Source organism: Excalfactoria chinensis, chromosome 1 (assembly GCF_039878825.1).
Source record: "Excalfactoria chinensis isolate bCotChi1 chromosome 1, bCotChi1.hap2, whole genome shotgun sequence".
In the NCBI taxonomy this organism is placed as follows: domain Eukaryota; kingdom Metazoa; phylum Chordata; class Aves; order Galliformes; family Phasianidae; genus Excalfactoria; species Excalfactoria chinensis.
The window spans coordinates 156,098,849-156,120,007 of NC_092825.1; the positions used below are offsets into that span (position 1 = coordinate 156,098,849).

At 40.0% G+C, this 21,159-nt stretch overlaps 1 protein-coding gene across 6 annotated transcripts in view; it reads right to left on the reverse strand.

Annotated features, from left to right (window-relative positions):
* Positions 1 to 21,159, reverse strand: part of ENOX1 (ecto-NOX disulfide-thiol exchanger 1) — a 360,206-nt gene that overhangs the window by 84,626 nt on the left and 254,421 nt on the right. For all 6 annotated transcript variants that reach the window (XM_072358786.1, XM_072358747.1, XM_072358765.1 and 3 more), the window contains 3 exons: positions 20,398 to 20,571; positions 18,096 to 18,302; positions 10,864 to 11,097 (listed from right to left, as the gene is read on the reverse strand). In XM_072358786.1, the coding sequence (XP_072214887.1) occupies positions 10,864 to 11,097; positions 18,096 to 18,302; positions 20,398 to 20,571 (615 nt within the window). The remainder of the gene's footprint in view (positions 1 to 10,863; positions 11,098 to 18,095; positions 18,303 to 20,397; positions 20,572 to 21,159) is intronic.

The following is a 21,159-nucleotide window of genomic DNA, read 5'->3' on the forward strand; positions in this document are numbered from 1 at the left end:
GGCTTCGTTGGGGTTAAGAAGACACATTTCTTTTTAAGTTCCATTTAGGCCGAACTGCAAGAAAATGTTATTACAACAAAGTGTCCTCCTGTGGAAGCATTTCTGTGCAATTTGATCTTGCTTTTTCCACAGATCTTTATTCTATGAAACTTCAGTTTCCCAACAAATCATTTTAAATGGCTCATCTGGTCCTTGCTGTTTAGATTTCTTCATGCATTTTACATGGTAGGTATACTTTTCTGTAAGAGAAAGTGTGCTGTTACGGTATAGAAAGATAGTGTAATTATAACCAAAAGACATTTAAGATGAAAACTGGAAAATATTAAAACCAACCAAAAGACATTTAAAATGAAAATTGGAAGATATTAAAACAGGCCAACTGTGTTGGAGGACACAGAAACGTGGAACACTGTAGGACTCTGCATTCTATGTGCAAAGAATAATGAAACGCTAACACTCAAGTGATGATTTGGGCTTTTATTCTCAATCAGCAATCACTGCCCTAAAAGGCAAGGAGCCTGAAATGCAGAGAGGACAAGTGACACGCTCTGCGCCCACAGCTCTTCGAAGAATAGATTTTACATTGCCTGATCTTTAGCATCTTATTAACTGAAACGTGCTTTCAGCTACAGCAGTGGGATTTGCTTGCCACAGCTGGATAGGCATGTTCACTCAGAATGCCTGAAAAAAGCTGCAAAATAAGAGCATCATAACATCCTTTCTCTATATGATGTTTCTTCACGCTAACATGTGATTAATCGTCATCATTATTCATTCAATAATTGTCTGTGGGAAGGAAAAGGTATCTTTATTTTCCATGTTGTTCCCTTTTATTAGTCTCCACTTCCTAGTTTTTCCAGATGCAAACAAGGCAGGTATGTATTAAGGTGTCCCTGATGAGTGAATTAGCTGAATATGGGCCTCAGGAAAAAAAATAAGAAGATATAAATGAAAGTTATGCAAAACCTCTTCACACTGCAAGCAAACATTCTCTGAGCTTGGATAAAATCTTCAGCTTGCTGAAATGCATGAGAATTGAATGCCACAGATCCAGTATAACCAAAAACTCATTCGCAGAACATAATGTTTATTATAATTAGTCAGTAAAAATAACCTGTAAGGGCTGTTGGGAATGTTACCATGCAATTTCTAACAATCTGTAGAGTCAGGTTGCTCTGCGGATGGCACCAGCCTGTTAACACTGAGGATGTGGCTGGCTATGAGTAGAGAGTAACTACACAAATATTCTTTTTTTTTCTCTTGTAGACATCATTATCATCCCATGTAATTTATCACACAACACCAAAGTACCATGATGAGTAAATCATCACGTTCTATCTGGATCATGACATGAATGTCAAAGTGTGGAATACCTCTGAAGAGGTACACCATAACCTGTGATGAAACAACATGCACAACTGGGCAAAAAATGCTTCATGAAACTGCAATCAGATGCACGGAGCCATTCTCCCTTTTTCTTACTTTAATCTCTCCACAGTACATGGCCTCATGTTGTTTTGCTTCAGAATCTACATGAAATGAAAACACTCCTCCTTTTGTTTTGTTTTCATCGGGCACAGTTGGTGTGTACAAGAGATGTTCATAAACATGCCATCCATCTGCCAGATAGAATCAACCCATTTAAAAGGACATGCTGAAAACCTGTTTTAACTTACTATACTGCCATAGAGCTGCAGAGGTCTGTGGGCATGTTACAGTTAATTTATGGCTCTGTACTAGCAGGGAAAAAAAAAAAAGTTTCAGTGGTAAACATCAGAATCTTCATTGATTACATTATTAGAAGATACATTAAAAAATGCCAGAGGGTAATATATTCACAACAGGAGCACATTAGTAAAATCTCTTCTCTACTGATTCTAAATTTCCTTATTTCACCTTCTAGAAATAGGAAAATTGGAATTATTTTCTATTCCAAACCCAAATACTCAGTGGCTGGCACAAGGTAACTCACCATGAATTAATTTTCTTCATCCAGAATGCGGTGACTCTTTCTGAGCAATCAGAGATTCACTTGGAAAATCAGATTTTTATACCAGACTGTTCATTTATATTTTATTTAGTAGATAAATAGCAGAAGAAATGCAGCAATGGAATCTAATTTAAGCAGAGCATGAACTGTCATGATTGCAGCCATTCATTAAAAAAATAAAACAAACCTCCTAATTCTTTTCCAAATTATTCCCTTGAGGTAAGATGCATATAAATATACACTGTTTAAAAACATACTCTTAAAATAAATTCCTTTATATAAGACGTGCTTTTATATGTAATTGTTCCTTAAAAATGAGCACAGGGTGGATTATTTCTTGCACTTAAATCTTTTCCAAATTAGAGCATATTTTAAGAAAATAAGATAGAATCCATCTCCTTCATGTCAGCCTCTGAGTTTGTAGCCCAGGGCTCCTTGTACAGTTAATGGAAAGAAATGGACATCTCTTCGGCATGCTTTGCCAGTTCTCCTCCGGCATACTTGAAGGTGGGGTGAATTGCTCCCCAAAAGTTCATGCTTTCCTCAATCAGTTGCAAAAGGAGCCTGGAGTGACCTGCTCAAATACAGCCATCTCTGCAAGAGTCGCTGACATTTGGTCTAAGGAATGCCAACTATTATACAACAACTGCACAACACCTATGCAGCATTTGTGTACGCATGTTGGGTTTTCAAGTTATACTGAAAGCTGTAATGCACGCTGTGTCTTTTCATATACCCATCTATTGAGGACAGCTTGCTGGGTGTCTGTCACTAGAGACTTCCAGGTGCTGCTAGACTCAATCACATGCCTCTAGAGATAAGATATTTCAAATTCTTCTTATGTCAACTGAAGATATTTGGCACTTAAATCCTAGCTCACAACTTAGGTGCAATGCAATATAAAGAAAAGAAAATGCATCCCTAGAGCTGTCTGGGAAATTGTCATAAGGTATATTTATATGTAAAAAGGAACAATTTTTGACAAATGTTTTGCGTTTTCTTCTGCCCACAATTTGACCACCTGAAAGCATCCCCAACTGACATCATATTCCAAATAGAAAAAAGCTATGACATGAGTTGCTAACAAATTACAAACTGGGAATAAGCATTGGAAACAATTACCTTACTCTCAGTTTATGGAGCTTCCCTTGTATAAGGACAGAACTCAGTTCAGAGTAGTCAGAAATTTTGTGACTATTTGTTTCTCAATGTTAAGCACATCCACAATGTGCTTTCACAATAGATGATAGTTTGTAAGGCCTTAGCCAGCAGACAGGTTAATCCGTCACTCTGAATCTACTCAACCACTCTTAATATTTTCACAAGCATAAATGTATCTTAAATATACACAGCTTTATGTTTTTGAACTTTGAGAGTGACATTGTATGCTGAAATTCTAGTCAGGGTAAAGCCAAACACTAGGGCTACAATTACTTTTAGTTTTGTTAGTACCATAGAATCCTTTGAGTTGCAAGAGACTTTAACAAGTCCTCTAGTCCAACTCCCCTGCAACAAACAAAGACACCTACAGCTAGATCAAGTATTTCAGAGCCCCATCCAGCCTGACATTGATTGTTTCCAGAGACGGTGAGGGCATCTACCACCTCTCTGGGCAACCTGTGCCAGTGCCATACCACCCTTACTATAAAAAGCTTTTTCCTTATAAACAGTCTAAATCTCCCCTTTTTTTAGTCAGAAATAATTTTCCCCTGTCCTATTACAATAGTCCTGCTAAAAAGTCTGTCCCCTTCTTTCTTACATCACTCCTTCAGATACTGAAAAGCCACTCTCAGGTCTCACCGGAGCCTCCTCTACTTCAGGCTAAACAGCCTCAGCTCACTCAGCCTGTCCTTGTAGGAGAGGTGTTCTGTCCCTGGGATCATTTTGGTGGCCCTTTTCTTGGCGCACTCCAACAGGTCTATATCTCTCCTATACTGAGAACTCCACATCTGGATATGCTCCCAGCCTGGAGCTGCCCATCTGATCAAAGCCACTGTCAGATTTCAAACTGAGCCAAACCCCGCTATCACAGAAAGGGACTGAGGTCATCCAGGAAACTTCTTCACTCCATATTACTGCGGCCTTGGGGAGATGTCTGACCAAGGCTAGTCTGACTTCTGGTTTGATCATTTATTGGCCTATAATTAAAACTTCTCAATGGCAAGTGCTGAATTCAAAATAAAAACTTACAAACCCCAGTGGGTGGCTGAAGTGGGTGAAACAGGTCAGAGAAAAGGAGCAGTAATGTCACTCACCAGCCAGTCCAGCCAGCTCCCCTGTGCATGAGGAGAAACCTGCTTCCCATCACACACCACCCTTGATGCCATAACACCGACCTATTTTTCTCTTGGCTTAAGAGCTCCTCCTGCACTGACCTAGAAACACAACTCTCCAGTCTGCTACCCTCACTCTTTCTTTTTTTCTTTTTTCTTTTTTTTCCCCTGCTCAAATACTTTATATAACTGTGTCATGCACCACACATATCTGTCTGGTACTTTTGGGATTAATACCGTTTTTAACCCAATAGCAATAATAAGTGAGAATCTGGGAATACAAATTCTTACTGCCAAAGGGTTATTTTAAAGAAAGATTAATCATCCACCTTACTATTTCTTAAATAGCCTTAACTGTGTGCTATCCCTGAGAAACTTTTTCTGTTATATAATAAATGAGTAGCTAAAGCCAGATTTGATAAAAATATACATATACATTTGCTAAAAGCTATCTTTAAAAAAAAAATCTCAGTCACCCCTGAGTCATCAAACTTCTTCTTCCAAATCCAATCAGAGAAGATTCTTCCAGAGATGGGTTTTGTGTGAGACACAGCGATCCATTATCTTATCCTGCAGACGCCATTATTGACAATAAGAAGTAATTATGAAGGTACTGAGTTTCCTCCCTACTTCTGAAAAAATCACACCGCAAACTTTCAGATCAGTGAGCTGCAATTTGCCAGTTCATAGTAATTAACTCAAGTCATTTTGCAGCTCTGTACTTTTAATCAAGTGGGTTTGTAGAAAAACCTTAACATCTGCATTGATACAATCCAGACTAGGTGAGGGAGGGTGACTTTGGTAATACACTTAACAGTGAATGTATTTCTTTTGTGCTGATGGAGCGAGGTGCCCAGAGAACTGGGTTATCAGGGCAGTGACAGCTGAACACACCTTTCACTCCTTTGCCAGGAGAGAGAACCAGCCTTGCAACATGCCTTCTCACAGACCCTGCGTGAGACACTTGAAGCCAGATGCACAGTGCCACAGCAGATGCCAGAAGCATATGGAAGAAGGAAGGAGAAGATGATGATCTAAAAAACGAGCAGGCTACACAAACAGATCTGACGCTAAAGCCTCGAAGCATGTCTATTGTAGGTCTCTGCCTTGACATACCACTTATGAAAAAAACATTGTGCTAAACAAAGGCCCAGAGCCTTTCAGCAGCAATTAAACCTGGCACATGTTGGATTTGTTAGGAGAATCTCAGATTTGCCTCCCTCCGCTCTCGCCTGGCACTGAGCTGCACCCTGTGGTGTGAGAGCTGCCCCTGTGGATAAACAACCATGTCTGTAGCACTGCCCAAATCTGGCTCTCAAGTGCAGCCCGAGAACGACAGCAGCGCAACTCTCCTCGCAGTGAAACCTCCCATTTCCCAAGCAATTAAATGTTGTTTATATTTCAAATGATGTGCACGGGCTGAGATTGTCAGGCTTGATGTTACCTGAATCTTGCACAAGATGCATCCCCAGTTAGTTCACTCTACTGTAACTGCCATCTATTTATTTAAATTTCCAATCTGTTCTCTCTTCAGGGGATAATACAGTGTCTGGCAAAGCAGCAGATTCTCAATTTTTCAAATTATTATTATTTTTTTAATGGAAAACCACATGAATAACTTTCCAGTACTCATAAAGAGACACTGCATTTAAAAAGGGAGGTAAATATTAGAGTATTGCACATGACTTGCAGGTATTTACTTCTCTTTTTCTCAAAATATTTAAAAACATGTTTTCAAATATGAAGAAATGTCTATACTGGATGGTGGAACTATATAACTACCTGCAGCAAATAAAATAGATGTAGTATTTTGAAGGAGTTTATTTGTAAGAAGTGATTTCTGAAGATGTTTGAGATATGCTCAAATTAACAATACCATAATGTTTAAAACTTGACTTGGAAACACAAATGTTATAAGCACACAGAAGAAATTATCTGTTCCAATTCACATAAACCACAGCATTCCATTTAAAGACAAAAGGTTCACCCATCTTTTTAGTTGTGTGATGCTCTGGATACCACATTCCCTTTATAAAGCATCCAGGAAAACAGATGAGAAAGTATGCAAATTTGATCCCAAATATCCACTGCCACATCTCACTGCGTAGTAATAACACAATGTAACTCAAGAATCAAAATCTCAAACATGCGCAAAAGAAGAAAGCTGCAACAAAGTAGAAGAGGGTCGCATTTTTATATTGTAATAGCAAAAGACATCGTATTTTGCCAGTTTTGTTGGCATGGGAAAGGACTGTTCCCAAAGGCCTTTAAAGGTAGACAATTTGCATTTACAGTCACATTTCACTGCAAAATACTTTTGTTTACCAGACTTCACACCTGTGAAATTTTTTAGATAATTCATCAAAGAAACATAGACCGTTATCCAAGCCTGGAGGATCTCAGAAAGTGAGGTGGAGTTTTCATTAATACGAGTTATGCTTACTTTTAACTTATTCCTTGGCAGTAGGATGATAGTCCTTTGAAACTACTTGCACTCCTGTGTCATATTTTGGAATATTTAACTCAAAAGGCAGAGATTAAGAGCACCTTTTGGAAAAGTGAAAACTTCGAGTTTTAAACAATTGGTGCAATTTTATTTTATTTTAATATTTTTTTTCTCCTTCAAGACCATTTTAGATTAAGTAAAAAATAAATAAAATAAATAAATAAAATCCACAAAACCTAGAAAAAAAAAATTGCTTCTCATGCAAAATAATAGCAGTTTTATTTTCCTAACTAGCTTGCAAACATTAAATAAATGGTAGAAACCTAGAACTGATAAGCATAGCCCTGGTATAAACAGGAGCTACCCCATGTTACCTATCTAGTCTGACTGCTGGTTCATTCCCATAATCCAGGCTCAGTTTTCTTTTGCCTTCTTGCGCTAAATCTGCTATGACCAATGAAGAAGGCTTGCAAACATTGTATGGGAGTGTATCAAATACAGTTAAATCAAGTATTTTGTGACAAGTCATCTTCCCAATGCAGTAAATGTCCTCTTTCTATGAACTATCATCTTCTTGGCTTCTCCCTCTTTTGGTTCTGGCTGTGACCAACAGAGTATGTTTCTCACAAATTATCAATGCAGAGCAGCTCAAAAAGCATTTAATCAATGAGAGTTAGTAGTGTGGGCCTAAATTTTTAGAGTGACTGGCTCAGATTCATGAGACCTATCCCCAAAATGCTGGCAATATGTCACTGTCACATTGTGAAAAGTGGCAATGGCAAAATGTAATAGGTGGATAGGGAAATAAACAACACTGTATATACTTAGAGAGAAGAAAAGTGAATATACTCTTGGCTGTAAGCTACAGAAAAAAACGTTCACGCTGCCATCAAGGAAATAGTTATGAAGGATTGCATTTGCAGGACCCTGAAGACCTTAGTGGAGGAAAAAAAAAAAAAAAAGAAAGAAAAAAGAAAAGGAAGACAAAGAAAAAAAAAAGAAACAGAAAAGGAAAAAGATTGCCATTAAACATCACATTCTGACACAGTTTAAAATGGGAAGCGGTGATTAATTGTACTAGCTCACACTTTCCCTTATTAGTTCCAACAATTTCTGCATGAAGCAAGTGTTCTTTCCCAAAATGAAGGGATATGGGATAGTCCACAGACAGCAGGGAATGGAGAGTAAGACACAAACCCTCAAGCTTTTGCAGGTATGCACAGCTTCACACACAATGGAGGTATCCCTGCTCTCAGACCCAGCCACCAGGCACTGTGTTTTCAGAATCCAGCTGTTACTTCACTGAAGATTCATACTAGTAGAGATTACCTGGGTGAAATATTATAATGAGCTTCTGTTTCCAATGAGCATTAAAGAGCCCTCTCTACCCTGTTACCCACTTTTCTCCACCGCAGTGACTGCCATATACGAGATGGCTTTAGCACACAAAATATAGAGGAATCTGCTGGCAATACTAAGGTGAGAACTTCCAGCCAAGCCTGGCACACAAAAACAATGACTTCTTTAAGTCTTGTACTGCAGTTTGTAGAAGGTGAAAAAAGATACTGTCACCTCTGTTATAGAACCAATAAATATCTAAAGACTACAACAGGATACTGTCTGATGAGTCTAGTTCATCTCAGCTTAGTGTTACATTTCTTTGCCATCAAGAATTTCCAAGGTTATTTTGACAACAAAAGTTCCTTGGACTCAGACCAAGTTGTCTACATCTGTGATTGCAGAGCAGTGTCTTGGGATGACAGATGTTCAGCTATTTGGCGTGCTTTTCAGCTAGTGTTGCTTAGTGAAGTTCTGGAGGCACTGCAGGAGCTGAAACCGGCACACTGGGGACCTGCAGCTCTACCTCGTGAGTCAGCAGCAGAGCTCAGAACTCTTTTGAGGCAGGTATCATGGGGAGGTCATGATGAAGAAAACAACTGCAGGGCATCTACTCAGCAACAACACTTTCAAGGCAAATCCTGTTAAGAGCAGATATATTGTGATCCTCTTCTGGATTTGCAGCAATGCAAGTCTGGTGCCACCCAGAGAACAGGTATATCGACACAAAGTTTTATAAATACGTGCATATACAAATGTATGTATGTATTTGTAGATACATCTCCTGTTAGTTTCACTGAAGCTTATTTAAATTCTGAATGTGCGACGACATGAACTGCCCCTCCTTCTGCCACAATGAAAGACACATTTTTTATGCAGTTATGCCTTTATTTTTAGTGTGCCACACAGTATTCATGGTGACTCTGTGTTGCCCAAGGATGGCCCTAATGTTCTATTCTCTCCCTCACAGATACTGGCCAAGATGTCACTGGAAAAGTTAAGCAGAGTGTAGGACTCACAGTATAATGATAGGACACCATCTTTACTTCCTAGATAACCTACTACAACAGACAACCAATTGAGAAGGGAGGGGGTTTTTTTCCCCCACATTTTGCATCCTCAACAATCTGTACAGGTAAAGAAACAGTTACCTTAATCTTGCTAAAGGGCTACGTTTAATTAATTAAATGTTCTTAAAACAGCAGTATGTTATTTTGCTGGATTTAAATGGTTTTTAACCCATAAAAAACGAACTTACCATTTTGAATTCTCAATTACCTGTATTCATTTGCTCTGGTCAAATGTCCTTCAAAAGAACCAAAGCTCCAAAAAAAACTTGAAATAAGTTTTAATTAAGCACGGAAGCTTCCCAGACTGAAAAGAAAACCCCTTCTAAATATAGAACATCTCAAACATCTTACAGAAATCCACATTCCCTTACCCCAAGCAATGGCTAGCCATATGGAAGAAATTGCCCAGACTTCTTGTATTTTCTGGCTTAGCTCAGGAAACCTCTAGGCCTTCCTACATTAAGAAAAACTTCCCTATAGAAGATTAACTCCTAAAATAGTCAATTGAAAACAGATTCTGGGAACAGATGGATCTAAAACTACTGTATTGTATAAGCTCTAGAGGAGCTGGACTGGAATCTAGGTAAGAAATAAAAAAATCTTATTTTTGGGCCTCATTCTTCTTTTCCTCTTGGCCTATCAATTCATCTGCATTATTTTAACAATCTTCCAGTTGTTTCTAGAGCTATTTAATAGAGGAATGTACACAGCCAGAATATTAGTTAGCCTAACTAGCAATGAACAGTGACCAATGCAGTACTCAAAGAGACAGTAGGGTGCATCTCTGCTCCATGCTCTAAGGATGCAACAACTTTGCACTGTTCTCCAGCAGCTTCACAAACATGTTTCAGAGTCAGAACACAGGCCAGCACGCTGACAGATAGATAATCTAATCTGGGTAATTCTGAAACAGTGGCAAGAATCACAGTTTCTTGTGACCTGGCTGGCATACAGCAAAGTAACGTGCTTGGCCACCACATGGGGAAAGAATGCCAAGCACAGCTGCTAAACACTGAATGAAAACCAACACAAGTCTACATGGCATGAGGAGTTGTTTACTTGACTTTTTAAATTATTTCCTTACTATGAGTATTTTTACTTCTTTGCTTCTTCATCTGTATGTTAACCTTTAAAGACAGAAATCTTCACTTTTGTAAAATACTGTCATGAGTGTATCCAGAAGAAGCAAACAAGCAAGCAAACACATAACAAAACAATACATTATCTTGCACATGTAATTCCCTAAAGAGGGAATGAGAGAATTGATGGTGTGTGTCAGAGATAAGTTGTGCCACTGCATCTGAAGGGTGTATTAAAATTCAGATCACGAGAGCAACTGAAAAACTAGGAATTTGGACAGTCACATGCATGTAATATAACAAAATATCATTTGAAAGCATTTTAACAATCAGGCCCTTAATATGAAAGATGTGTGTAACAGGTTGTCTCATTATGAGAACGCTTCCAGAGCACACAATGACATCAACTGAGCAGAAAAATAACCCATAATGTAGTTTTCTATAAGCTGTGTTCCAGCTGTTAAAGCACAGCTAGATGGACAGATACCATACATTTCTAGCAGGTAAGTATCATTATGACTGACATAAAAATGGCAGAGGAATTAGGGGAACATTAACGGAGCACGTAATGAAATACATCAGAGAGAAATCACTTCCCGTGTTCTGACTTCTGGATGGCCCCTGCTCTTAAGGAATAATGCACTGTAAAGTATCAAATGCTGCTTACCTTTCAATTTTTCAGCCAGCAAAGCAGCTTCGTGTTCAGAATAATGCATTATTGCTGGAGGAGAAGGAGGGCGCAGTCTGTCTTCTTCCATTTTACGTCTGTGGCGTTCTTCTCGGGCTAGCATTCTTTGTTTGCATTCCCATTCATAAAAGTCATCTCTTGCCTGAGCAAAATCAACATGAAGGCGGCCTGAATCCTTTTTGTCTGTGCTAGATCCTAATCTCATGCGGTAACCTGAAATCAACAAGCAGAACTAACTGTTGCAGGACTTCTTTGCTCATTTTTTTCCTTTTCTTCCCCCTCAAGTGCAGTTGAAATATTCAATCACATGCTCCCCCTTATCTACACAGTATCTATCGATCATGGTGCTTTCACAGGAAGATAAACACTCATCCACTTTTTTTTTCCTTGCAATTTTCTGCATCACCTATCAACATAATAGATGAGCTGAAAAAGTAGCCCCAAAGGTACAAAATCTACATTCCTTCTCATGAACCTCTCCAAATATTCCATTTTTCCAACTGATATTCCTAACATTTATTAAAGGAAAGGGTACCAACACTAAAAAAGGATCTACTCTGGTTTGAATGTTAAGTTCTTCTTCCCCCGCTGCCATCCATGAACAGTTTAGCGTTGCTGTCCATCCCACCAGTGGAATGAAAAGTGTGGGAAAATGCTGAAATTTATATGAGAAAATTGCATTACCTTAATTTATGAGTCACAAAGAAGGTTATGTCATACCTCTGTTGATACTAGATCTCAAATGTTGAAGCTTCTAATTGCTAATACCACATAATCTGGCAACAAACATAAACCACCTACAAATTACTCTGTCATTAAGCCAGTAATAATATAAAAACATTAAGTTGAGCATTCTTTTAGCCAATTCTAAGACCATAGGAAGATTTATCAGACATTTGCAAGACCTCTTTCAGAACAAATAACCTACTACATCTCATCTTTAGAGATCTACATATTCATAATTTGATCGATTTATCATACACTAAAGCTAGCAGACTGTAATGGCTTTGTTTAAGTCAGGGGCTGTACAAAAGCACAACAGGGCACTGCTCTGAACTGAAATCCTTGGCTGCATTCAAAAGACGAACAAATCACACCATAGCTATAAAAGGAGCCTTTCATGGCCATCCTGTGGAAGAACATATGCCAGGCACCAATCTTTTTTCAAGTTTTATTTCCAAGGCTGAAAGATACTCACAGAGCAGTTTCTCTGACTTTTAAAATGCTGATTCAGGGAAGATGTGAGAGAACATCAAGCAGAAAGCAGTAAACAGACCTCCATCTGCAGGTAAAATTAATCAAGTCTGCACAGGGCTAGCTCAGATTTCTCCATATCAACATGCTGCTGTAACTGCAGTAACAGAACAGCCCAGCCGTGACTTCTCATATCATGGGATGCTGTAGGTATGGACTCTGGGAAGAACTGCCACATAAAAAAGCTCTTCAGAAACTCTACTACAACCATCATGAAATAGCCCCAGGGACAGGAAGCTCCTCTTCAAAATGGCAGGAAAAAGAAGTTTGCCATTTTTGAACAGTAATCCAAAAGAACCTACCTTTCAGTCATGCGGTTTGCCCATGGTTTGAAGAGCTGCAGCACCTCATCACTAAAGTTAAAATTCAGTCTTCAGTTCTCTCCAGGGATAGAAAAGTTAAAGCTTGTGTAGTAGATCAGGAGCATTTTTGCAAGAAAGCATATCTAGGCACACTCTGTTGTACTGCTGTAAAAACATCTTGCTGTATGAACGGAAAGGACTGGCTATACTACACCACACATGAGATGATGCCAAATGCATAAATACCACACATATAGAAATCACAGAATCACTGAATCATTCAGGTTGGAAAAGACCACTAAGATCATGTAGTCCAAATATCAACTCATCATCACTGTGCCCACAAAACCATGTCCCTCAGTGCTACATCTACGTTTCTTTGATATCTCCAGGGATGGTGGCTCTACCACTTCCCTTGGCAGCCTATTCCAATACCTCACCTCTCTTTCTAAGAAGAAATTTTTTCCTAATTTCCAGCTTGAACCTCCCCTGTCACAACTTGAGGCCATTACCTCTAGTTCTATCATTGTTGCATGGGAGAAGAGACCAAATCCCACCTCACCACAACCTCCATTCAGGGAGTTGTAGAGAGAGATAAGTTCTCCCCTGAGCCTCCACTTCTCCAGTTCCCTCAGTCACTCTCCATAAGAGTTGTGCTCCAGAGCATTCACTGCTTATCTGCACTTCTCTGTACACACTCCAGGGCCTCAATGTCTTTCTTGTAGTGAGGGGCCCAAAACTGAACACAGTACTCGAGGTGCGGCCTCACCAGTGCCGACTACAGAGATCTGAGCACACTGCTGGCTCATGTTCAGCTGGCTATCAGCTAACACCCTCAGGCCCCTTTCCTCTTCACAGTTGTCCAGCCCCTATGCCTCAAGCTTGCAGCAATGCATGGGGTTGTTGTGACTGAAGTGCAAGGACCTAGATCTTGGTCTTTTTAAACCTCATACAATTGGCCTCAGCCCATCAATCCAGCTCATCCCGATTTCACTGTGGGGTCTTTCTCATGTAGATCAGCGCTTCCTCTTGGTGTCATCTGCAGACTTACTCAACCCCCTTGTCCAAACGATCAGTAAGTAGTTTGTCAGTTAGAAGGAGGTATGCCTTTTATTTTCCAGAAAGAATACCAGATGGAAAGCTCACGCTAAGTGTCTCAGAGGTCCCTCAAAGCCAGAAAGTGACAAAAACTTCTATGGATCACATCAGATCTGTTTTCCAAGTTTTACAAACTTGGGGTGAAGAGATGCAAACAAAGGGATTGTTTGTTATTATAAAGTCCTTTCTACTTTGCTCAACTTTCTTCTACTCAGAGGAGAGAACACTACCTTTTCTCCATGAAGGCTACATGTAGCTCTAGTTACAAGATGCTGGAGAGAACAACTGCAGATATCCTATATCCAGTGAGACAAAACAGAAGAATAGAGTGTGAGTGGCCTTTCGGCCCAGAGATCTGAACTAAAGAGGGGATGATTTTGTGTTTTTCTCCCCAGAGATGTAAACATGAAGGAATCAGTGGTGCAGTTATTCTGATAACCATGACAAATGTTACACCCAAGATGCATTCCATACATAGTGACTGCTTTGTGCCAAAATGGTGTTATCAGCAATGTGAAAGGACACTGCCAAGGTTCTGCGTCTTGTGAACCTAAAATTAGATCTCCCAGTTGGGCTGCCCTTTCCAGGAAGACATGTTCTCTCTTCTTCTCCCCTATCTATTGCCTGATTGGAAGGAACATGTTGGATACAGCCACACTGAGAAATGCAGCATTGCAGGGAGCAAGGTCCTCAAAGCCATAGTTAATCTGAAAAGAAAAAGCTACTGTAAAGGGCTGTGCTTGTTCAGTTTTGTACATGCACCCATCTAGTGCAGTCTTACTGAAGTCTTACCTTATTTTTTAAATAAATGGGGATAGCACAGGATAAATTGCAGTCCCAAACCCAGTCTCCTCTGTAGCACTGGACAAATGGTTCCCTTCAGGTAACCAGTTTAACTGCCTCCAAATGAACAGATTTTTGAAATTACTGGTGAATCACACTGAGATAATCTCAACGCTTGTTTAATTGTTGAAGCTGAATGTGGTCAGTCAGCCAGGTGGCTTTCACCAGCACAGAGACTTAGAATAACTTTACTTGGAAGGGACCCTGGACATCTTCTAGTCCAATCACCTTCCTAGGTGACTTCAAAATTAGATCAGATTGCTCAGGGCTTGGCATCCTTCCCTTAATGAAAAATCAAATCCCTCTTTGGCATGTCTTCTTGTTCCCTCCTAAATCAGGCTCTGGGGACACTACAGGACCAGTGACCTCACCAGTGAAGAACAGACTTCTTGACAGGTCGACAGACAGCATGACACTGTGTAGGCAGTGATGCAGGACTGGCAGGATCTATTTTATATATGTGATCCTCGGGCACCCATCTGTGATGGCAGATCTGAGCTGCAGGGCAGCTGGATGGCAGGCTCTTTTCCAATACCGTGTATCTGTATTGATGTTCGAGGGTATTTATTGCATGAGAGAATCACCTGCCTTTTCTCCGTTCCTGCGCAGACAATGAATTGCCCTCACAAAACCCTTTTCCCAGCTTTTTGCTCAGGACTGCAGCTAGCTCTAACTGCGTGCATGGCCTGACATTTTTTATTTCAGTTTCACATACACAGTGGCAGAGGAAAGAAATCTGGGAACTTGCCAATATCCTCACTTTAAAGGAGCAGCAGCAAGAAAAATTAATGAGGGTGCTAAATAAAAATCAAACACGGTATTTCCATATCACTGATCTAGTAAAAACTCCATAGTTTGACTTACCTTTGAGTGTTGCTATACTGGGGACCAGTCAACAACTGCTAACTGAGGATCAGAGTGCTGACAATCATTGAACACATGAAATGAAAACCAGTACTAAATGGAAACTCACGTGGGAAGATACTGTCATAGAAAAAATGCATCCTTAGGCTTTTGGGGTATAAGCAGTTCTATCTAAAGCAACTTGTTTGGCCCTTATTTCAAGTACAGGGCCATCAAGGTTTGCAGGATTTTCTGACGTGTTAGCCACAAGAGTAAAGTACACAGCGTTTGAAGAAAGAGCTTTCTCATGAGGTAACATGTTGACTGTGGAAAGCCTTCTCCTTGGGAGATCAAAATGCAGCTTCTAGAGCTAAAAGAAGACCTTCCTCAAGTCAGCCTTTCTATGGTGAGTTTCTACCCATCTCCCAGTCTCCTTTTATACACTTTTAGTTGGGAGTGGAAAGGAAAAAATTCAGCGATTAAACTGCTTAATGGATTTTCTAATCACTTGCATTACTCTGATGATAAGCACAGGATAAATACTGTGTTTGATGAGATTAGATGGGGTAGACAGATAAAACTGATTAGGTAGACAAAATTATCACTATGTTACAGATATCAAAGGCAGGATTCTTCCCTAATATAACACGCATACCGTATTTACCACAAATTCTGTTTGTATTTCTCTCTTGTCTCTTCCAGGGAAAATAAAAGGCCGTAACAGTATGCTTTTCCATCATCATTTCAGAATATATTAAGTTTGAAAACAATATAAATTTGATTAGAAAAGCATAATATTTCAGTACAGATAAAAGGTGCCCCTGCCTAATGCCTGACCTCCCTGACTTGCTGTGCTGGGGGACATTCAGTGCTCCAATCTGCAGAGGTCTGCAGAAATCACTGCTGGTGGCAAAAAGAAGGGAAAGCTGCCTGCTAAGCACCCCTGCTTTTCTCTCCATCTCAACTCTGCTGTTTTGTTTGTTTGTTTGTTTGCTTCTCCTGATCTGGTCAGAGGGACTAAGTTAGAAGTTTTAGAAGAAGAAGAAAGATGCGGGGAGAAGGTGAAAAAGGCAATGGAGGCAGAAGTGTGACAGTGATGAAATGAAAGGGAAGAAGGAAGGCTGAGAGAACAGCACAGAGAAAAGGATCAAGAACTCAGGAATACGCTGGCAGAAAAAATCATAAATAGAGGATGAGAAAGGGAATCTGCCTCCTCCATCTCTTCTTGCCTCCTTTGTTCTGGGTGCACACAAAAGTGAAGGCACACAACAGCATGGGAAACTTTCTAGCAATCATCAGATCTGGTGCCACAGGATTTTTCCATAGAAAACTGAAACAAAACTTTACTTTGAGTGAGACAAAGGGTGCACTGAGCTGCAGAAAATTGGGAAACTGAGATAAGAGAACACTGTCTCTGCCCCAGAATGGCAGTCTGCACATTTCTACATTTTTCTATGGCCTCTTTCTCGCTACTGTTATAATTTATTATATAGAGTAATCCCAGTTCCTACAGCCTTCTCTCGGCTCCTCCACAAGCGCTCTGTTGCTGGTGGAGCAACAGAGCTCTTTAGGAGCCTCCTTAGGACAGAAGCTGGGATGTGCACTGCCTCTTCTTACTGCTGCAAGGTCTGTAACCTGCCCCGGTACAGCAGTGTGGAAGTAATGCATGGATAAACATAAAAAGGAAGCATGGAAAATGGGAAGAGGGAATAAGGAGGGAGGAAGAAATGGGGTGAAAATAAATACATTTTCAAAAGATGGGAAGAAAAATGCATAAAGAAATGAAGATCTGAAAGAAGCATCAAAATGTAGAAATGTTTTAAAGAAATCCCATACATAGGCCTCATAAAATTCACAATTTTGTATAGCTATTTGAATTAATATTTAAATCAGGCAGCTTGTTATTTGTATCCCTAGCTCTCTTTTGGGTGGTCAAATGGGGTCTTCTCAAAGTAGCCCTATACAAGATGGGTAAGCCTGATTGTGTCAATTGACTTCAATAAAGGAGCAGTCTCTATCTCTCATTCATTTATGAGTACCGTGCACGTAGGTTGAAGGTTTTACATGATACTTATGGGGCCAAAGACAGAGGGTCTCAGAGGGACAGGACTCAGAAAGAGGGGTGAACTGGTCGGTGGAGGCACATCAGCAATGGGATCCAACTTTGAAGGTGGAGGAGGGATCAGTTGGTGGGAAGTCAGTATTTATGTAAAGGACACTGACAGCAACTGAAGCCTGATTTTAGAAGCAAATTCTAAAATCCTTTTTTCTTTTTTTTCCTTTCCCCTGTGAATTATGTTTTTGTGTTCCAATTCTTTGTGGGAAAATAAAAGAGATTCTGGAATTTTACACTTAAAATACTGTGGCACTCGTGATCCTGGGAGACAAAAGGCACAGCCCACAGATGGGTCTCAGAATCTAACCCAGGTGGTTGCACACATAAAGGCAGACTTTATTCACACTGCTCTTCAAATCTATAAAAATATGCCAATGAAATTGTCAGGCTATCACAGAAATTGGCACTGGAAAACAGCAGCATTCCTGGCCTGGTGCCCTCCTCTTTCTACAACCTGTGAGCAAAACTACATAAACCTGTGTAAATCGAAAATAAGATTGTTCTGTAGTGAATTTCAGGGTCTGTTGCATTGTTGTGGGATGGCAGGAAATTGCTCCTGGGTACTCAGCATACAGAACAGCTCACAAGTTTTGGCAGATACAGAGACATGCGGAATTGCCCCTTGCCACTCCAAGCTAGAGCCACTGAGCTCAAAAAAGGGACTTGCCGGGATAAAAGCTAAGAAAATAAGCAAACATTACCATCACAAAATACAAATGAGAAGCAAGGAAAATCCATTAAAAAACGTGAAGTACCAGAAAGGTAAATGGCTTTATCAACCATGAACTCCTCTGCAAAACGAATGTGACAAAAATTCTTCTTGCTTTTCCGAATTGCTGTTATATCTCCACACTGCTCAAAGACTTCCTGAATAATTTCCTCTGTTGCGTTTTCTGGTAATCCTCCAACAAACACTGTTTTACACCCAGGAGGTCTCTCTCTTGTTGAAGGTGGCGGAAGATCTAAGTCAAAACAGAAATCACATTGGAATACAAAATTCGTCTTTTGATCCATTGGTTCTATTCAGTTCAGGGCAGCAACAGTTATTTGACATAGCATGGAGGCGGGAGACAGGGAGAAGCAAAATAATTGAACAGCACAGAAATTGTACAAAATTGGCTACTTGAATCTAAACCTTTTCAAGTTTTAGGTGGCTTTTGAGAGCCTAATTCCTGCCATTTATAGGTCATTCTCCAGGCTAAGGTCTGAAAGGATCTTCTTTTCCCTACATAGTCTCCTGTTAGAAGATACACACACACACACACACACGCATGCACACACACTCACAGACTAAGAAAAAAAGAAAGAAAAAGAAAAAGAAAAAAGAAAAAAAAAAAAAAAAAAAGGAAAATACTCTATTTCAAAGCTTTTGTACTTTCACCATCTCCTGCTTACACCCACCGCTCACTACACTCATCAGGCTGCCTCAGTTTAAGCCCCCTGAAAAGGAGCCCATGAAGCCAGGAGGGCTGGGCACCCTTCCCTCCTTTTAGCATAATTCCATTTATTTTTCAGAGTACAGGACTAGTGCAAACAGCAAAACAAAGCAGTAAACACGATGAAGTGACAACATGATGAAGGCGCTCCGCCGGTTATCTCCTCTGTCTTTGTGCCAGATAATGGAGCAGATGCCAGCATGCAGGGAGGATAACCTCACTGTTTACAAGTACTTGTGAGATGGAATAGCTAGAAATGTTATTTTTATGTATATACATATATATGGACACTTAAATCAGAAAAGCATTACACTTTTGAGGGCTGTGTGAAAAATATGCTCTGTCACAACACTTCACCTTGTTTAGATGTAAATTGCCAGAGCACTCATCTAACAATAATTCTCTGAGCATGAATTTCTGATTGAAATGAATTAATATTTTTTTTGGCCCTTTAACATACTGAAGAGGGCTACAACATTAAAATATCCGTATATACATTCACACAGTCAGTTTGATTAAAACACGATCTAGTTACATTGCAAATTCAGACCACTAGACTATTTGCTTAAATTTCTCTTTTGTCTTCATAACGATGGTGAAAGCAGCTGGTCTGACTGCTATGAAACTAAATTCCTGGGGCTGGCACAAACAAAATTAGGCTTTTTGGTCTGCCCTCATTGTGATGGCTCAGTGGGAAGTTTTCCATTTGCACAAAGTCCCAGAAGGGGAAGAAGGAAGCCTGGCCCTCATAGAGAAGCAACTCATCTGCATTCTGCCTCCCCAAAAATCGTAGGAGAGGGATAATAGCTTCCCTTTCTTCGTATATAGATCACGTGCTGGAGCTGTGCAGAGCCTGGGTATAAAGTGATCTGTTCAGGGCCATCCATGTTCATCCATGGATGAGTTCAGGTTGGTTCCATCTATTGGTGGGCATAAAGAGGATTGGTGACATATAACCAATACTGAGATGTGGACATCTTCAGAGAATAATCTAATTTAGGTTCCCCAGTTACATCTCAAAAGCCAGATGGAAGAGATTTGGGTCAGCACTCCAAACTCCTTGCCTGTTTAGCAAGTTATCACTGCACTAAGGCTTTCCACTACCTGGCCATGGGGAGGGTAACCAGGAAGAGCTCATGGGGTGGAAGACTTTAGTTTTCTCTACCCATGGCTCAGAAACATCTGTAGGATGGACTTCTGACTCAAACCTCATCTCAAGAAGTGGTTCTCCACAGCGATGCTATCACCATCTGACACCTGGCTAGACACAGAACAGTGAGTGGCCTGTGCAGCAGTTTCATACACTTTTGGTTTGGACTGACATATATTTTGTGACACACTGATGTAAAAGAAGGGCAGATTTGTACTACAAGTCGTGTAGTTTTACAGACTCTGTTAGTCTTAAATAATTCATTTTCCTTTTTGTGCAAGCTGTGTAATTTTTTACATGACCTTGCAGAGATGAGTGAACATGCTCTGATACTCCACCATGAGCGGAGCAGAACTTGTAAGGAAACACCATACTTGCCTTACTTTACTTAAAAACCATAGTTTTTATTAGATAAAAAACTTTCAGGAAATATATTTAGGAAAATAACATTTTTTCATCAGGCCCACTTACTTGGGTTTGGAGGGAAGAGTGTGCAGCTTTTGCAGTGAATTATTTCCTTGACTACAGGCACATCTGTTGGTGGTGGTGGTGGCACTAACCCCATGCCTGGTATCATTGGGTTAATCGGAGTGATTCCAGTCATCATGCTAAGGCTTGGATCAAAGCCTGGTACACAGATTGAATCTGTAAATACATAACATAAAATCCTAGCTTTTAAATCTTAAAACTACTTGTTATTATTTTCTTGCATATACAGTTTTTTGGTTGTTGCTTTGTTTTTTGGTTGTTTGCTATTTTCTTCCCCCCAGCATCACTGTTAAAAAAGAAAAAGAAGGGAAAATGAAAAAGGAGAAAGGAAAAGGGATATAGGAAAAGAGAAAGTGGAGAGGAAAGGGGAGAGGGAAGGCATTGGGCCAGAGAAGGAGTGGGAGAGGAGGAGGGAGGTACATTTGCACTGATCCATTCCAATGGAAAAAAAACCACTGTGCATACAGAGAGGAACGTTACATAATTTACAATATTAACATGACTGAGTGAAACACATCACATTAAGGTGTAAAACCATGCATCACGAATATCTGCTATTATCTGGAATGTAATTTGCTATTTCATAATGCCACTGTGGTGTTTACATTGCCTTCTCATCAGAGTGTACAAAGAATATCATTTAACATTGATATGCCCTCTCCATCTAATTGTCAGACAGATTTATCACAACACAGACTTCTGACACGTGACCTTGATTTACAAACACCATGGAGAAATACCGAT